The 18,142-nt window shown below is 40.0% G+C and overlaps 1 protein-coding gene and 1 pseudogene across 5 annotated transcripts in view; one reads left to right on the forward strand and one right to left on the reverse strand.

The window, feature by feature from the left end:
- Nucleotides 1-1,471: 1,471 nt before the first annotated feature.
- Nucleotides 1,472-18,142, reverse strand: part of PTPN2 (protein tyrosine phosphatase non-receptor type 2) — a 76,454-nt gene continuing 59,783 nt past the window's right edge. Inside the window, exons 7-11 of one of the 4 annotated variants that reach the window (XM_082415860.1) lie at nucleotides 17,168-17,320; nucleotides 12,223-12,404; nucleotides 8,263-8,364; nucleotides 7,381-7,469; nucleotides 1,472-1,839 (exon numbers count right to left, since the gene is read on the reverse strand). In XM_082415860.1, coding sequence (XP_082271986.1) covers nucleotides 7,385-7,469; nucleotides 8,263-8,364; nucleotides 12,223-12,404; nucleotides 17,168-17,320 — 522 coding nt within the window. In that variant the 3' untranslated portion in view covers nucleotides 1,472-1,839; nucleotides 7,381-7,384. Of the gene's footprint in view, nucleotides 1,840-2,454; nucleotides 4,276-7,380; nucleotides 7,470-7,570; nucleotides 8,365-12,222; nucleotides 12,405-17,167; nucleotides 17,321-18,142 lie in introns of those variants that run through there. The other 3 variants (XM_082415861.1, XM_082415862.1, XM_082415859.1) reach the window with 3 other exon arrangements.
- On the forward strand, nucleotides 8,372-10,007 carry LOC309639077 (prefoldin subunit 4 pseudogene; annotated as a pseudogene). The gene has a single exon. The product of its transcript is annotated as a prefoldin subunit 4 pseudogene (transcript).

The raw sequence follows: 18,142 nt of genomic DNA on the forward strand, positions 1-18,142 counted from the left end.
ACAGCACTATTCACAATAGTCAACATGTGGAAACAACCTAAAGGTCCATTGACAGAGGAATGGATTAAAAAGTGTAGTATATACAGACAATGGAATACTGCTCAGCCTTAAAAAACACACATGAGCCTTGAGAACATTATGCTAAGTGAAACAAGCTAGTCAGTCACAGAAAGCCAAATACTGGATATTCTTCTTACATAAAAGTATCTAAAAGAGTCTAATTCGTAGAGTCAAAGAGTGGAATGGTGGTTGCCAGGGGCTTGTGGGAGGGGGAGTGGGTAGATACTAATCAACAGGCATAAAGTTTCGGTTAAGCAAGATGAGAACAGTCTAATGTCTGCTGGATAGCACTGTAGCTACGGTCAACAGTACCATAAATGTGTCGTATACTTAAAAAGTTAAGAGGGTAGGTCTCGTGTGGTATTCTTACCACAATAAAAAATAAAATTAAAATAAAAAAAAAAGAAAAGAGGAAGAGGAGGAGTCAGGCAGAAGGACTGAGAAAACCCAGAGAGAAGTCTTACTTGAGTCTACGGAGAAGCTTCAAAGGAGTTCATTCTGCTGTCAAGAAGTCATTCGAAGGAAAAATTGAAGAGTGTCAACTGCATTTGGTACAGCATGAGCTAAGACGACCTTTACGGGCCATTTTCGGAGTGACGCAAGAGAAAGTCACAATCTTCGGGGAGAGTATCGGGAAGTCAGGAAATAGAGGTAGCTGAGTGCAGAGAACGCTTTCAAGAAGCTTTGTCGACACACTGGAGGATTATCTTGCTGTACTTTGTGGTATAACAAACTTTCCACGCATTCTCTAGGAAAGATTTAAGAGGCATTAATAACGTTTGCTTACTCCTAAAAAAAAAAGGGGAGTCATTAAATTTGTGAAGAGTGATATAGATTATTCAATGAACGGTGTTACAGAACTTTCACAGTTGTCAAAACAAAAACAACAGTGAGCTGTCACACGTTACGGTGATGCTCACGTGACGCAGACGTGTCTCTGGATGAGTATCACCAGGACTGAGGACTGAGTGAATTCAGAGCCCAAACCCAGCACGTGGTCGGGAAATTAGACGGTCAAGAGGCCAAATGCCCCTTCAGGAAGGAACCTTTGGTCTCTTTACAACAGGAGGTGTTTGGGGAAAGCACAACCTCCAAGGAGAGAGTAACACTGTGATTTAAAAACTGCACTGAATTTCTGTACTTATTTAAAATTGATTTAATACCATTATCCATATTAATATTTTTCCAGGTAACAAAAGGGATATTATAACTTTTCTTTTGTTGCATTCACCTAACCTATATTGATAGGGTAACTAAATAAACATCTTAAAAAACCAAGGGGCCAATGTTTTGAACCAATTTCAATTTAAGTGTCAGTTGCTAGTTATAAAAACTTGAGAGCAAACCCTTAGGAAAACATTCATTATTTGAAGCAGAGCTGTCCTAAGATAATGCACACAAACCAACACAGTCTATTTAATAAAAATATTTAATGCTGCCAAAAAGTATAAAAATACAGTAGGAATGGCAGTACAATACAAAGTAGTCTTTCCTAATTTATTTCTTTTACATCTCTCTACATTTCACACACGCATTAAAAAACTTAACAATGCATCAAATGAAAGGGTTCTGCAAAGTCTTCTGCTGGTGGTGCTCTTCGTTCCCTGGATGTAAAGTTTACTTTGTAAACAGACAAATGTGAGGCAATCTACAGGCTTATCAAGCCTCACTTAGTTTCCGGAGTGGGCTTCAGGTCTTGCTTTGCACATCAATGGTTCAAAATTTATAGCTGCAGAATATTCTCAAGTCATGAATATTTAGGTGTCTGTCAATCTTGGCCTAAAACATAAAATAAGAAGTCATCTATTCAATTCATATTTACCAAACACACAGACGTACACAGATACACACAAACATAAAAGGACTAACAATGAACTAAAAAGGCAACCAAAAAACATTCCAACACATCACACTCAATCACACTGAGTGCTTCACTGTTACCTTGGTAAAACTGCTTATGTACTTGATTTTCAAACAGAATTGGTGGTGTGAGGTAGACTCATGTTAAAGCACCATAACTCTCACTCTTTTACGAGAATTAATAAGTATTAATTTTTTTAGGTCATCCTGTATTACTCAAGAAATGACCTCCATGTGAGCTATACTGACAGTTTTAAAAAAAAATGTACCCACAACAGTTTAGCAAGATTATATGGTATGTGCTAGACTTACCAATACTTTAGAATTCAATGCAAAAGTCTAATCCAGTTTGGACCTCCACTGTATCATACTGCTAAAAATATTATGAATGTAATGTATGAACATAAAGTTGGCTTATATCTTTAACTCACGGACTGTTAGCAGCATGCTTTTTGTCCTGAAGGGTAATACTAATGATCACAGAAATACAGAACTGAAGTGACATGATTTAAGTATTAAAAGAAAACACAGACATAAAATAACTGATAGATTTATTGTACTTTAATGCCAAAAAGTAAAGATAAATGAGAGTTTAAACAAGTGATAGAGAGATGAAATAACAACTAATTTAAGGGCAGGTGAGTTTTTAATGTTATTTCACAATATTTGCAAATAGCTGAACTTCTGAGGTGGTAACGTATTTCCCCTCAACTTCCCTTGCTCTGACAAAAAAAACCCCAGATCTAAATACTTGTCATTATTGTGCCTCCACGTGTATAAATAGGAGATATAAACCACACCCACACATTTATCCAAAACATTTAGTCAAAACCCCCAATACTACGAGTTGGCTTCTTCCTGACTGCTGGCTCCTTGGTGTCTCATTTCCAGCACTGACAGAGAAATGTCCAGACACCAAGGAAGCATTCTTGTTAGGTGCCTGTGGTCACAGAAACTACCACAGGTGCTTCTTGAAGGGACCTGAGAACCCTGAACCAAAGTGGCTGATGTGAGGAAAGGAGCTTCTGACTGACCCTGAGTGCTGCAAAATATGCATGTGTTTCCCACACCTTCAGAAGTCCCCTTGTTAAAACCAAGGAACTGATCCAGTCAGAGTAAATGAAATAATGGTTTGGTTTAGAGAGTGCTCTGATGTTCCAGTATTACTCTGGCTCAGTGGTAGTTCAAACTGTTCCACAAAATTTTTTGGAGGGGAAAACTTTGATTTGTTTCACTTAAAAAATAAAAAGAGGGTTATTTTGGATTTTAATGGATAACAGTAGCTGTCTAATGCTTTTCCACTTAAATATTCCATAAAAACAGGTTGCGTGTGACATAATGGGAAAGCGTGAGGCCTGGGGTTACTGGGATTCTACAGACTGGAGTTCAAATCTCAGCTCTGTCATGATCTAGATGTACAACCTTGCAAGTTACTTATTCTTTGACTCAGTTTTCTCGTCTGAAAATCGGGTAATGGGATGCACCTCGGAGAGGTGTATCTACTGACTGGCAGAACCGGCAGGTGTTGCCTCCCCAGCAGTGTGTTAAAGACACACTCAGCAAGGATGAACTACCCCTTAGAACAACTAAAAGGTCTTGACAGGGGCTGGCTCCACACTGAAGTAGTTCCTGCCACCAGATACTCATCCTTGCTTTACTGAAAAGAGTCCCACACACTTCTCTGCGGTGAGCAAGGCACTCACTGCCTTACAGACAACATCAACTTACCCAGTGGGAAACTCCCGAATTCACCAAACTCAGAATAACTTCAGGTTTTTTATAGTAGTAATTTGAAGTATCAACATCATCATATGTCTAAAAAATCTATGCCAAATTAGAGCAACAATAAAGAATTGATGCTTTTCTTTAAAAAATGGTCTCCATAAAGAAAAAAATTCCCATTCCATTCTCCTTATAGCTCCCCCATACCATGTGATGGAAAACCAGACAGTAGTATTAAAGTAGACTCTGCAAGTAATATCCTCCCTAAATCCTAAAATTCCCATATTCCACTCTAAATTATAAAACCCAAACAGAAAGAGTACCAATGATTGGATTTTTCATTCTCCCACTGGACTGCACAGAGACGGTCATAGCGTTTGAGAATTCTCATTGTCAGGTTGTTACTGATAAACACAATCCCTCGACCCAACTAAAAGCCCCTCGGGCTGAGTCACTGCTTAGCCAGGGCAGTACTCTGCAACATGACATCACTCATACACATTCAGCAGAACAAGAGGACACCTGGCATTTCTAACTTATCTGCTGTTGTAGGGGCTGTGGGTGCTGCTGTCCCAGAAACAGTGCTTTGAAGACAGATACAAGGAAAGATGGAATCAAATCCAAACCAATGAACTAGGGAAAAGATGAAAGACACAGGTCAACTCCAGAATAAATCATCCAGGGGACGACCAAGACCTGTATTTTAAGTCAAAAGAACTTAATTTTATTATGTGAAAAAATACTGAATTTCTGTTTTTCAAAATTTTATTTACAAGATGACTATCATCTAGATAAGTCAACGCCAAATAAGGGTTTCCTGAAGTTAAGAGAGACTTGAATAGCTGTGATGTAGAAATGGGAGCCCAGAACACGCCATCCCTGCCAGGCACTCAGCTCCAGCAGGGGATGGACACGGGAGTCCTAACCTCAGCCACCCCGCCCTTGTCCACGCTTTCTACCCCACTAACAAACCCACAGGGACCTGCTGGAACCAGAAATAAGTCAGTGCTGACGGAAGGTGTGACTCTTAGACGCTTGCCTGGACATAGGGAGAAACGGATGATAGACATAATAGCATTAGACTTACAATATACTGTATTGTAAAAGTCTCTGTAAGACTCGTGTCTGAAAGTAAAAATCAAGGCAGACTAGATTTTAAGATCTGTACAATAACCAGGCAGTCACTCTGGAAATGTACTCACTAAAAGAGAGTATACAACGGTCAATAAATATTTCTAACATAATCAGGTTCTAGCCTGTGTCTGTTCACACAGAATCTAATCAGAGATATTTTTCTAAGAGGGAAACGACTTGCAGAAGTTAAGTCTTTCTTTGAGAATTTAATTCTAAAATATTCTCTACATGAGAGTCTTCAATGATGACAACAGGAGAGAAGGTAGAAAGGTCAAGTCTCAGGCTGATTCTGGCTCAGCAACACCACCACCTGCTGCACGGGTTGTTGTGAGGTTACCAGGAGAACACGTGGGAAGCCCCAGCACCATGCCCAGCACCACGGAAATGACCTCTAAGTGGGAACAACCATCACTGTCAAGGACGCTGAAAGCAAAGACGGAACTGATACAGAAGCTGGAGGACTGCTCCATGCCAGAAACTATTTTTTAAACCAATATGTATTTTTTTATTCAAACCATCAATTCTAGTTTATTTGAAACAAAGGGGACATGCACAAGTGTACATAAAATTAACTTAAGGTCACAATTCCTTCCTCTGACGCACCTGCTATTTAAAAAAAAAATCAACTTTTTAACTTCCTTTCTCTTTTTTTGTTCATTGCTTGGTAGAAATACTAATACATAATGAAATGGACCAAAAATATAGAAGAGGATAAGGACAGAGCAAATATATAAAACATCTAAACATGAGAAGTGGTCTGTACATTACCGAAGTTCTCTATGCACTTTTACATCACTTTTATGCTACATATGGATAAACTAAATATGGAGAACTGTATTTGTAGATATTCTACACATGCAAGCATAGACAAAACTCAGTGGTAGGATGGCATAAAATGCTTGGCTGCACGTGGAAATGAGTACGGAGCCCGTTGGTACAGCCAGAAAAGACGGTGCTGAATCCGGGGTGCCGTCAGTTTATCGGCAGGAGCAGATACAAACACAAATGAACTAGGTATTAACCCAGATAGTCTTTCTTAAAAATAATAAAGCTTCTGGCTTTTTTATTAAGAAAATACCAGCACCTCATCGAAGTCAAACCGTACAACTGATTTTTCAGCATCTGTTCTAATTAGAAAACACCACGAAGACCTACAGACACAAGTTCTGGGAAAATGCACACCCACCGTGGTTGCCGACTCCTCTGCTGTTCCCCGAGGGCAGGACCCAGCCTGGCCCGTCCCTCTGACTAGACGCCTTCTTTAATAAAGGTCAGGCACGTGGCCACGCATTTTCAGTAATTAGTATAGGGCACCCACCAAAAACACAACCCTTGGTAAAAATTAACATGCTCTCCTCAGGGATGTGCTTGGAGGAGGAAAGATGACTAACGTTTGCAGCAGCAGAAGTTTATCAACAAGTGTCCACTACACCGGATGTGATTTTAAAAATACATTATGGCAAACATCTCCAGAAGGACGGGAAGCAAAGAGCAAAGCTGAAGCACTGAGCCCCACGAAGCACGTCCACCCTGCCCAGGGATAAGCGTATCATTATCAGCTTGTGTTTCCCACAGTCTTTGCCTTTTATTGAAAGCAAGGCGACCCCCAGTTGGAATTGAATAGGTCTACCTGGATTTGACTTGCAGAGTAATATACTGCATTTTAGCAAAGATAAACCACAGCAAATTGGAAAGAAAGATTTTAAACCAATAACGACCTAAAATGTAAGGGTCATGGTGCCTGAACACAGGGGTGATGCAGGCAGACACAGCAACATCCCTCTTACCTCCTTCCATGTAAAGGTTACAGGACACAGTGGTGCTGAGCAGGGCGTGGGCACATGTGACACAAACTGTCCTCCACACACAGCACCACCTGCATCCTGCTCTCATACTCTCAGCATAACTCAACCCACTCGAGAAGGCTATTCGAACCAACTCAAAAGTCTATCTATACCAATGGTTTTCAAACTGTTGTTTAAATGATCACTGCCCGCTGAAAATAATTAAACCTCGTGCAGCAATCGTACCTAGTATGTAAAGTGGATAAAGCAGAGACAGCCTACTTTATCTGCTGGAAGTAAAGGTTGGAGGTAAAGGTTGGCAGCTTGGGGTCCTTCCTACCACCTCCTGGTGACCCCTTAGAAATCCAACAAGCATAGTTTGAAAACCACTGAAATAATGTGATTTCATTATTTCAGCAGATAAATTTATGACAACTATTTAAAGTTTAAGTAAAACAAGTTAAACGCTGAAAGGAATGTTACGATCTGAAGAAAGCTAGCACTCAAATGAGCAGTTAGATTCATTAAACAATATGCTCTAAAAATACCCATTAAGAAGTTAAAGGGACAGTGTAGGTTTCAACATCATTATACTATTTATTGAAGTAGAAAGAACTTAAAGTTTTTACTGCAAAACTTCAGTCCAATAAACTGAAATCATGGATAATAAAATGCTGCTCGTTATTTTTATTTCCTAAATTATGGTTTACCCCAATTATAAATTAGGGTAATTACACTGAAATTTTCCTGAAAAATAAACAGTATTAATAATGGGCTTTACAGAAACCAGTTTCTTTACAAAGTCTTGACCAACTGTTACCTGACTACGCCAGTAAGGAGAATTTTCCTTCAAAGATATTTTTAGAGAAAATTTTTGTTTCTTTGTTTTTCTTTTTAAAATTGGGAAAACTGTAAAACATAAAAGAAATGCAAATATATAGTAAAAATTGCTTATTCAGAGTTCTACCTGCTCATATCAAACTTTTCTTTAGGAAATGTATCCAGTACAATTGAATCAACATACACTTTATTATTTTTTTTTGTGGTAACAGATTTTTTTTCAAATTGAGCTTTTAAAAAGTACATTTAACTACAAAAGTAAGATTAAATAGGTACTTATAAAATATATTTACCCTGCAATGGTTAAGAATATAAAATGTTGATGCCCATGTGAACAGTACATTATACATTACACGCATTACTTAAAGGTCATTTTCTTTCCAGTAATAATGTCCATAAAACCACAATATTTATTGCTTATATCAAGTGCAGGTTAAAATCCAGACAGCCTCCAAAAACGAATCCTTGTGATAAAGGACTTCTCAGTCTGGTCAGGTGAAATATTATACTTAACATGTATGAATACAGTTGAAAATGTACCAGTTCTTAAGAAGCATTCAAGTCTTTATTTTAGGGAGCGGGTACAGTGTGGGCAGCGCCTTGGGGTGCTGAGGGGACTGCACACCCCAGTTCTCTGTGGGTGTCTAGTCAACTACACCGTCTGGTGTCTGAGGAGTTTGCTAACAGATGAACCCCTGTGATTCACGCAACACTGTCAGCTACCAGTGCCGAAGCTTGCGGGGCAAAATTAATAATTTATAGGGCATTTTGCTGAAAAAACAGTGTCCAGCCAACAAAAGCGCCAACCAAAATGACGGACACAAACCCCATCTTAGTGAGAATAGGTTGCCAATATAACCACCTTTTCCTTTTTCGTTCGGTCTCGTTCAGCCTCTGCTTCATCTGCTGCACCTTCTGAGCTGTGCTGGCTTTCCTGTCCTCCCGAAGGCGCTTGCGCAGAGCACTGTGAACAAACAAGAGCACATCAGCAGGGCTGGGCTCAACCACGCAGGCAGAGCACACACCCCCCGCCCACCCCACCCCACTTCTCAACTCATTCAGATGCTGGAACAAAAAGGGGAAAAGCTTCAGTACTCTAAATGGTCCAGAGATGCACTCAGGTAATTCAATCACAATTGCTGGTACAGTTTTATGTAAATAAATATTTTTAGTAGGACCTGAAAAGAAGCATGGTGTCAGTATTTTTTCTTTCTTTGCTAGACACCCAGCAGGAGTGGGAAGACAGAGGGTCCCCAGGCATCTGATTCCCTTTGGAGTTCATATTTGATTTTTCACAAAGGCCCCTATACTTAACATTTCCTTGAATATTCTACTGTGCGAGTGCTTACTGCTGTCTGCCCATCCCTTTTCCAGCTCCCATTTTCCTATTCAATACAGAATTTTTGTTCCAAAGGAAGCTCTTTGACTCTGGGATCATGGTCCCGGAACAACACAAAGAATGGCCAAAGGCAACATGAAAACTACTGTTTTTCTCCCTTGAAAAATATCTCATAAGCCTAAGATGGCGGCCACCATGAAGAAGACAGCAGCAGAAGATGTCAATGTTACTTCTGAAAATCAACAAAAGACATACAGATTTGCATGGAATACAAGCAGAATCACAGAGCTGAAGGAAGAAACAGAAGTAAAAAAGAAACAACTCCCAAACTTAGAAGATGCTTGTTAGGACATCATGCTTGCAGACGAGGACTGCTTAATGACACCTCGTCAGACTGGTGATGTTTTCATTAGCCATTCTCAAGAAGAAACATGAGAAATGCTAGAAGAAGCAAAGAAAAACTTGCAAGAAGAAACTGATGCCTTACCATCCAGAGTGGAATCAATTCAGTGGGTGTTAGCAGATTTGAGAGTTCAGTTACATGAAAAATTTGGGAGCAACACAAACCCTGAAGCTGATGAAAGCTAAACATTTTATAACACCAAATGATATGGAAAGCAAAACTTTAAAAAATTTTTTCACTTATTTAACGGAAACTTGCCTATTTTCACGTCTTGCTTATTTATGTTTTTAAAAGAAGACAGTATTCATCTATGTATTTTGCATAACAATTATATCAAGTGTAGGGGTTTTATGTCATGTTATTAAAATCAGTTAATAAAAAAAAACCTCACAAAATCCATCTCCTCTTTTCACTTACTGCTTATATTACAGCAAAAGCCTAACGAGTTTCCACGCCTTCAGAGTAAATACTACGCCCCAGTAATTATTCTGAAGCACATCTCTGATGGTATGGCTTGATTAAAAATCTTGAATGCCGGGCTTCCCTGGTGGCGCAGTGGTTGAGAATCTGCCTGCTAATGCAGGGGACACGGGTTCGAGCCCTGGTCTGGGAAGATCCCACATGCCACGGAGCAGCTGGGCCCGTGAGCCACAACTACTGAGCCTGTGCGTCTGGAGCCTGTGCCCCGCAACGGGAGGGGCCGCGGTAGTGAAAGGCCCGCGCACCGCGATGAAGAGCGGTCCCCGCACCGCGATGAAGAGTGGCCCCCACTTGCCGCAACTAGAGAAAGCCCTCGCACGAACCGAAGATCCAACACAGCCAAAAATAAATAAATAAATAAATAAATAAAGTAGCTATAAAATAATTAGCACTGTCAATTGACTGACTCTTCAACTGATGCAATTGCACAGTGTTTTAAAAAATAAAAAAAAATTTAAAAATAAATAAATAAATAAATAAATAAAATCTTGAATGCCTTTTCAGCATCTACTACATTAAGAGGCAGCTTTTTTCCTGGCCCAAATGTTTAACCTGAATCTAACAGTCAAAAACAATCAGAGGAATCCAGATTGTGAGGCATCCTAAAAGGCAACTCATCTATAAGCTGCAATGTCCAGCAACGGGTGAAAACTAAAGGTGGTTGATAGTCCCAGGTTAAAGGAGACTAAAGAACCACATCAACCAAATACAATGCATGATCCTGGATCAGATCTTGAATTATTTTTTTAAATAGCTATAGAGACTGGGATCATAAAAATGTTCCAAAATTACATTATGGCGATGGCCACAAAACTCTGTACATATACTCAATCCAGTGAACTGTATGCTCTAAATTTTGTGAACTCTATGGTATGTAAATTATATCTCAGTACAGTTATTTTCTGTAAAGCTTTAAGGTGGATATTTTTTTATAATTAGAGAACTCTGAATATGGACTACATATTAGATTATTTTATCAACGTTAAATTACGTGGGAATACTGGCACCTTCAGACATTGCTGGTGGGAAGGTGAAGTGATGCAGCCGCTTGGAAAACTGGCCAAAAAATGCTCAACACGGAGTGGCCACGTGTGGCCCAGCAACCCCACTCCTAGTTACACACCCAAGAGACAAGAGCATGTGTTCTCCTGCCATGTACAACCTCATTCTTGCCCAAATGGTGTTTTTTTGCTGTTCTCCAAGTTTGTTTCCTTCTAAACTAAGAAACCTCTTCTCTCTGGTTCTCTCACCCTCTAGAGCGCTTCTATTCTCATCCTATGGCATTTCATTTATAGTGAATAATTTATGTTGCTAGTCTGGGTCCTTCTTTTGTCCCCTAAGTGTATTAGCAATTTGGGGACTATATTTTGCTCATCTCCATATGCTTTGCAGTCTTCCTAATGTCTTTTTCACTTTAACTTATCACACACACAGGTATCTCTGGCTGTGTGAACTCTACTTGAATATTTCCTACAATGATATGCAAAAATTATTAGTCAGAATTCACTCTCTGGACTGACAATTCACTATAACAAGTATGTGTGTACCTGCCAATAAAAAAAATTACACTGTAGTCAAGATCAGGCAAAACATATATAAAATATATAAAAGGATACAGAGCTCCCAGTATTATTTCCTGACTTAAAACTGGTAAATCTAAGGTAGAAGAAGAAACAACTTTATGCTTTAACTTGTAGTCTAAACCACTGAAGCCACACACAAGGAGTAACACTGCTAGGTCATAATAAACTCTTCAATATGATATACAGCAACTTACTACGTACTGTAATACGCTACCTTTTATAAAATTTCAGGCAATTTTTATATTGGGGAAATACAGAAATGAAGCTATAATGTATAGGAGACCTTAACGATTTTCACAGCACATCCCAAGATCCCACTGTAACAAATATGACTACAGCATAAAATTTTCCACAAGAAAAAGCATATTTGACAAAAAGAAAAGAAAAAAGTCTTTCAGAGATATTGAAGAGAGGGAGTAAAAGAGCTCATTCACTTTTCTGAGAGACTCACACCTCAGGACACCAGCTTCGTAATGTGTGAGATATTTGGAGCCCGAGAAACGTAATTTTTCAAATTTAAAAACTTGAAGAGTTTACACATTCAGATGGATTCAAAACTCAAAAAGTATAGGGCATTTTATGTGATTTTTTTTGAAAAATATTTTTTTCTTCCAACAACAGAATTAAATTGAAATATTCATTTAATTATTTCATAATGGTATTAAAGGCATATTATCAATTACATTGTAACAGTAGCATGAACACTATATAACTGTACAAACGGCAGGTATTCATACTGTCTGTTTTCTGCACCATACTACACATTTTAGCATCTAATTATATTAACTCTTACACTCAATAAGTATTGTGTTAAACCATTTTCCAACAGGTTTCTGTCTTTAAGTATTAGCTTCTTTGAGATCAATGATGTCATTATATACTACTTAAATGCCCTTATGTAATAAATAAATGGTTACATTAATTCTATACACTAAGGGTCTATATTAGTTCCCATCCACAGAACTTATTAAAATAAAAGTCTCATCTTTTCAAGCATTGTTATTGCAGTAACCTTACCTCTCACTGTTTTCCTCCAGCGTATCTTGCATTTTAGAGGACAGTCCTGTATACCTGTCACTTGTCAGTTTTTCTTCTTCTAGGCCTATCCTGTTCCCGTTGTATTTTTCAGTCATTATTTTGGTTGGTGAATGATCGAAAACAGGACATACATCTTCCTTAGAAAGTTCTTTCCACCGTTTCTAAGTAGGGAAGAGAAATGAGAAACAAATGCAAACACTAAAGTTTTGACTTTCCTTAAATAAAATTTATGAAACTGAAATTCTATATTTAACTTAAGAAAACCTGGTGATGCTAACATATGAATGAAAAAGAAAAATGTGTTTTGTCATACCACTTCTAGCTACGTCTATTTTAAGTTGAATACTTAATAATAATAAAGCATTTTTAATAAATCTATCTATCTATCTATCTTAGTTGCGTTGGGTCTTCATTGCTGCGCATGGGCTTTCTCTAGTTGCGGCGAGTGGGGGCTACTCTTCGTTGCGGTGCATGGGCTTCTCATCGCGGTGGTTTCTCTTGTTGCAGAGCACAGGCTCTAGGCACATGGGTTTCAGTAGTTGTGGCACGTGGGCTCAGTAGTTGTGACTCGTGGGCTCTAGAGCACAGGCTCAGTAGTTGTGGCACACGGGCTTAGTTGCTCTGCGGCATGTGGGATCCTCCCAGACCAGGGCTTGAACCCGTGTCCCCTGCACTGGCAGGAGGATTCTGAACCACTGCGCCACCAGGGAAGTCCCAATAATAAAGCATTTAATATTGATGCACATCAGTATGTAGTTGAATACAATAATCTTAATAAAACGTAGTGACTTTAACCTCACCAGAATACTGGTCCTAGTAAGAAGATCTTCGCCAAAGTCAGATTGTGCCGTCTCCTAATCCAGAGGCATGTGCCTCTGGAAGAGTGACCAAGATGGCCCTTGAACGTGACCCAGTGTGCCCTGCTCATTGCCACTGTCCAGTTTAGCAGAGAACCAATGGTGAGACCTCCCAGCAGGTCCCTGCAGTGCCAGAGGCCTTCAAGTTGACTGTCCCCACCAGGTACACCAGCAGCCCAGGCAGCTGGCTGGACACTGGGTTGGGAAGACTCCTCAGCACGCCTGGACTTCAGATCAGGCAGGATTTAGACCAAGATGAAGAGACATCCTATCTTCCTCCAATGAAACAGGACTGTCACCTGCCTTGGGACTTGTTGTGACTAATGAGATGACAGCTAATGAGTAGCAGAGTCGGGATTTGAACCCTTCACAAGGCTCTGCATCTCGGAAATAATCATCAGTGTCAGACACCAGATAGTTTAAGTATCCAACAAAAATGTTAACTGTCTCCAGAATGCATGCTGGTCAATTCTTCACTGAGATCTAGTTACAGCAACTTGGCCTTATACTTGGACAAAACTCAACAATGTCAATAAACAAGATGATGCCAAAAACCAAGTCTTACTGGACCACTTCCCAGAATATGCAACAAATCCAGAATCTGTCAACAAGAAGAGTCAGCAGGAGGGTGGGGGAGAAAGAGAGATTTAATGCTAGTGAATTTTAAAAAGAAAAAACAAAGGGCAATGTCATTTTGCCAGGTCTCTGGGCAGCAAACTCACTCAACTTTGCCTCCCCTGTGACACGCCTGGCAAGCAGGCTCCAGGCTCACCTGCCTTGGCTGTGCTGCCGGTGCTGCCGACTGTGAGGCCAGGGACCCGGCACTGCCCTCGGCTCCCATTTGGAGCAGACGGGGCTGCTCACCTCTCCCGACCGCACACTCAGCTGAACCGCACTCGCGGAGCAATGCCCCCCACACCATCCGCAACCCCACCCCCATTTCTCACTGAAGAAAGCCCCTCGAAGGAGCTGTAAAGTGATGTATTTAAACTCGAAACCCACTGTAATTTGTTAAAAGTATATATTTACTTATAACTTTATTAGTTGTGTATGCTATGTGATTATCATCACAAACACAGTTACTGGTTTCAGATACAGTCACTTTAGATGTGAATATTAACAGCTCTCCTTTGTCCTGGCAGGTTCTAAATCATTTTATATCCACATATGCCAGAAATCTTCACAGGAAAACTAACATGAAACTGTAGCCAATAATGAAAACACCACTCGTATCCCGTAAATCTAGATTAAGACTGAAGGTGAAGACAGAGGCCCCCTTTAGGAAAAAGAACCAGAGACGAAGCTTACACAGCATGGGTGCTTCTGGACAGATGGCATCCCTCACCCCACTGCCATCAACTCACACTCGAAAAGCTTCCTTCTTTCTTCTTACAAATATTAATTTTCCCCAAAAATAAGAGGCAAAGGGGAGGAGGCAGATGTATGGAGAGACAGACAAGTCCATAAACTGCCTATCACATCCTTGTATGTCCTATGAGACACTTTTTGGGACATGGGACAGAGTTATGCAGTTCGGGGTATCCACATTAACAAAGTAACTCTAGATCTTTGTAACAATAAAGTTTTATGATTTAAGATTTCAGGGAAATTTACTTCTCTGAGATTTCTGATCTAAGCTAAGGTTCTAGTATAGCACTGTCCAATGAAATGTAATGCGAGCCACATATATAACTTTAAAAATGTCTAATAGCCACGTTTTAAAAAAAGATGAATTTTGACAAGATGTTTTATTTAATTCAACATTTAAAAATATTTTCATTTGAACATATAATCAATATTTTTTAAATTACTGAGATATTTTACACTTTTTCTCCCTATATTTGTACATCTTATACTTTAAGCAGAACTCGATTCAGACTGGCTACATCTCAACACTCAACAGAACACGTGGCTCCAGCATTAGACAGCGGGGTTCCAGAAGGAGAAAATATCTACATAAAATAAACAAGTCCATAGGCATAAATACGCAGTCCTGGAAGAATACACACAGGCCTCAATGGTTACATGTTTGGGGGGTGAGTTAGCGAAGACTTCTACTTTGTAAATGATATACTTTCACATTCTCTGAATTCTTTTATACTCAGTATGTACTAATCGATTATCTAAAATTTAAAAAATTTCACAGCACCATATAAATTATTAGAGCCTTGCTAAGATCATTTCTGTGGAAACTGAGCCCTCCAGAAGGGTAACAGGCTTTCTGATCCTGAGCACTTGAAAAATAGAGACATTTCCAACATCCCATTTGGACGGAGGCAGAGGATGCCTGGGTCTGTCTGAATGAGGGATAAAGGTGCTGAGTCGGAGATCTGATGGCCACACTGCACCAGATAAACTGGGGTAGAAAAAGTTCTTCCGAGACACAAACTGCACTGTCACGACAATAGGGACCACACAAAAGCCCGTCCATAACACTCATCTCTGTGGGGAAAACGATCTGCACAGGAAGCACATATATATTCTAAAACTAAAGGAACGAAACTTGAAAAAAAATTAAGGTGGAGCAAGGGATAGTATCCAAAGGACAGCACACGTTCCGTAGAGTTACTCAGTCTGTAAGAACAGCCAGGAAATTAGCAAGGAAGCAACAGAAGTGTGTGGGGAAAACCTCTGCATGTAAACTGGCAGACACAAGCCAAGATTAAAGAGAGACTTGTTCCTAATCCTGGACATCTGAGGTAACGTCGGAGGAGGGTCTTGTGCCTCATGGGCTTAATCTTCACATACCAAGCACTTTACAGACTGACGTTTCTCTTCATTAAAAATTATTCTTTAGGGGGCTTCCCTGGTGGCACAGTGGTTAAGAATCCACCTGCCAATGCAGGGGACACGGGTTCAAGCTCTGGTCCAGGAAGATCCCACATGCCACGGAGCAACTAAGCCTGTGAGCCACAACTACTGAGCCTGCGTGCCACAACTACTGAAGTCTGCACGCCTAGAGCCCGTGCTCTGCAACAGAGAAGCCACCACAATGAAAAGCCCATGCAACGCAACGAAGAGTAGCCCCGGCTCACCGCAACTAGAGAAAGCCCACGTGCAGCAACGAAGACCCAACGCAGCCAAAAATAAATAAATAAATAATCTAATTAATTTTAAAAAAATTATTCTTTAATGCTAAAGATTTGGGGGGGGGAACCTTTTATATAAAACTTAAAATTTTTATTGATAAATACAATAGATTGTCTTGAATAGTTAAAATAACACCAATGATCAGAACAAAAAAGTTAACTGATAAATAAAATTGCTTAAGAATATTTAAATGTCTGTGTAATCCATACAACACTTAACTACTTATATCTCATTCCATTTTGACAGATGGTGTGATCTCAGTTATAAAGGAGGGCTTATTCAGAATATTCCTGCTTTGGCTAGTAATCACAGAAGCTGAAGAGCAAGCAAATGGTTCATGTAAGAGAAAAATAAAGAATTCCAACTGCTTATGTCCAATTCCACATGATCAGCTCAGACAAGAAACGGGTGTCTGTTGTTACTTCTGTTTCTATTTCACATGTTACGTTAGTACATAAACACAGATTTCTGATAATCAGTCTTTGAACTTAGCTTTTACAAATGTGGAATAAAAATACCTTCATAGGAATAAAGCCACCAACCAGAGAAAAATAACCTCCTCCTGAAATTTCATTAAGTTTGCTGCAAGTACTCAAGTTGCTTGCTCATTGTTATAAAAGATGAAATATCTATGATATAAACTAAGTGTTCTTGTATAACTCCAGATCCGGTTTTTAATGGGGCAAAAGTAGCTAAATTTTCTGGTAATTTTAATGATGAAATACTTAAACCCTCCTCTACAAGAAACCTTACTTTCTTTAATGAAATTGTGTCCCCACTCGGGCTTCTGAGTAACAGGCAGGATTTAACATGAGGCTGAGGTACACAGGAGGAGGGGGGCATACATTTTACAATCTTAGGGGCCAGCTGGATTCACCACATTAATGTAAACATGCTTTTATGGAAGGAAGGGAGAAGACACGTGCGTAAACGGAGTGCAGCTATGTGATGCAAATCGTATTTGATACACAGTTTACCTGTATACTTGAATCTCCCTTTATAAACTTTGCTCCTTCTATTATAGTCATGTATGAAAATCTGAGTTGATCTGGTGTCTGAATCAGCCCCATTCGGTATTTTCTCATATTCAGTAACAGTTGTTTAATATTAATATTGTCTCCTTTTTCCATCTGCAAGAAAGGTAAACATTATTCAAGCCTTTTGTTGTTAAGAGTCCAGGAAAGAGAAGCAGTACAGGAAAACCGCTAAGAGCAAGTCAGCACAGGTTGCCCGTCTGCCCCGTCCAGGCAGCAGAGGGAGGACTCCTGGCCCTTCAGCTAACTCACAGCTGGCTCCAACCAACAGGAATCTCATATACTCTGGCTAGTGGTTGGTCGAAGGGAGGATTTATGGTCCATTCTGGCTTAATGTAAGGATAAATACATCGAGATTAGTGCCTTCCTTTTTTAAGAAGGTCTTGGCAGGAGTAAATCTTTTCGTTCGGCGCCCCTCTGCCTTCACGTCGGTGTATGGCAGCCACCTTAGGGTGTTGGAGCAGAAAGGCGGAAACAGCTAGACCCACAAGGACACCGCGGGGCCGCTGCACCAGCTGGGGCTGGATCCACGCACCCACACCCCAACCAGAAAAGAGAACAGCTGCTGAAGTTACATTTGGCAGGGAACAGGCAAACACACGATCCAGTTTTAATATTTACCATTAACAGAACAGATGCTTAGAGTTCTTAAACACGTCAAAGTTAACATAACAAGCCGCTTTTGACTGAAGTATAGGATATTAGGCAGAGTGGTAACACAGTAGACGTGCTAAGATACCCTCCCCATCAACCTAAAGGGAGGAAAGCACAGGCCGGTACCCAGGCTGGGGCTGGGAAGGCTGGTGGAGAAAGAACACAGCCCTCGGGCACAACAGGAACCTCAGGGAATGATATTAAAACCCACACTCACCGAGGGCTTAGAAAGTGTTCTAAATGCACTCATCCACTTAATTCTCA

Source organism: Balaenoptera physalus (assembly GCF_965194825.1).
Source record: "Balaenoptera physalus genome assembly, chromosome: 12".
Classification (NCBI taxonomy): domain Eukaryota; kingdom Metazoa; phylum Chordata; class Mammalia; order Artiodactyla; family Balaenopteridae; genus Balaenoptera; species Balaenoptera physalus.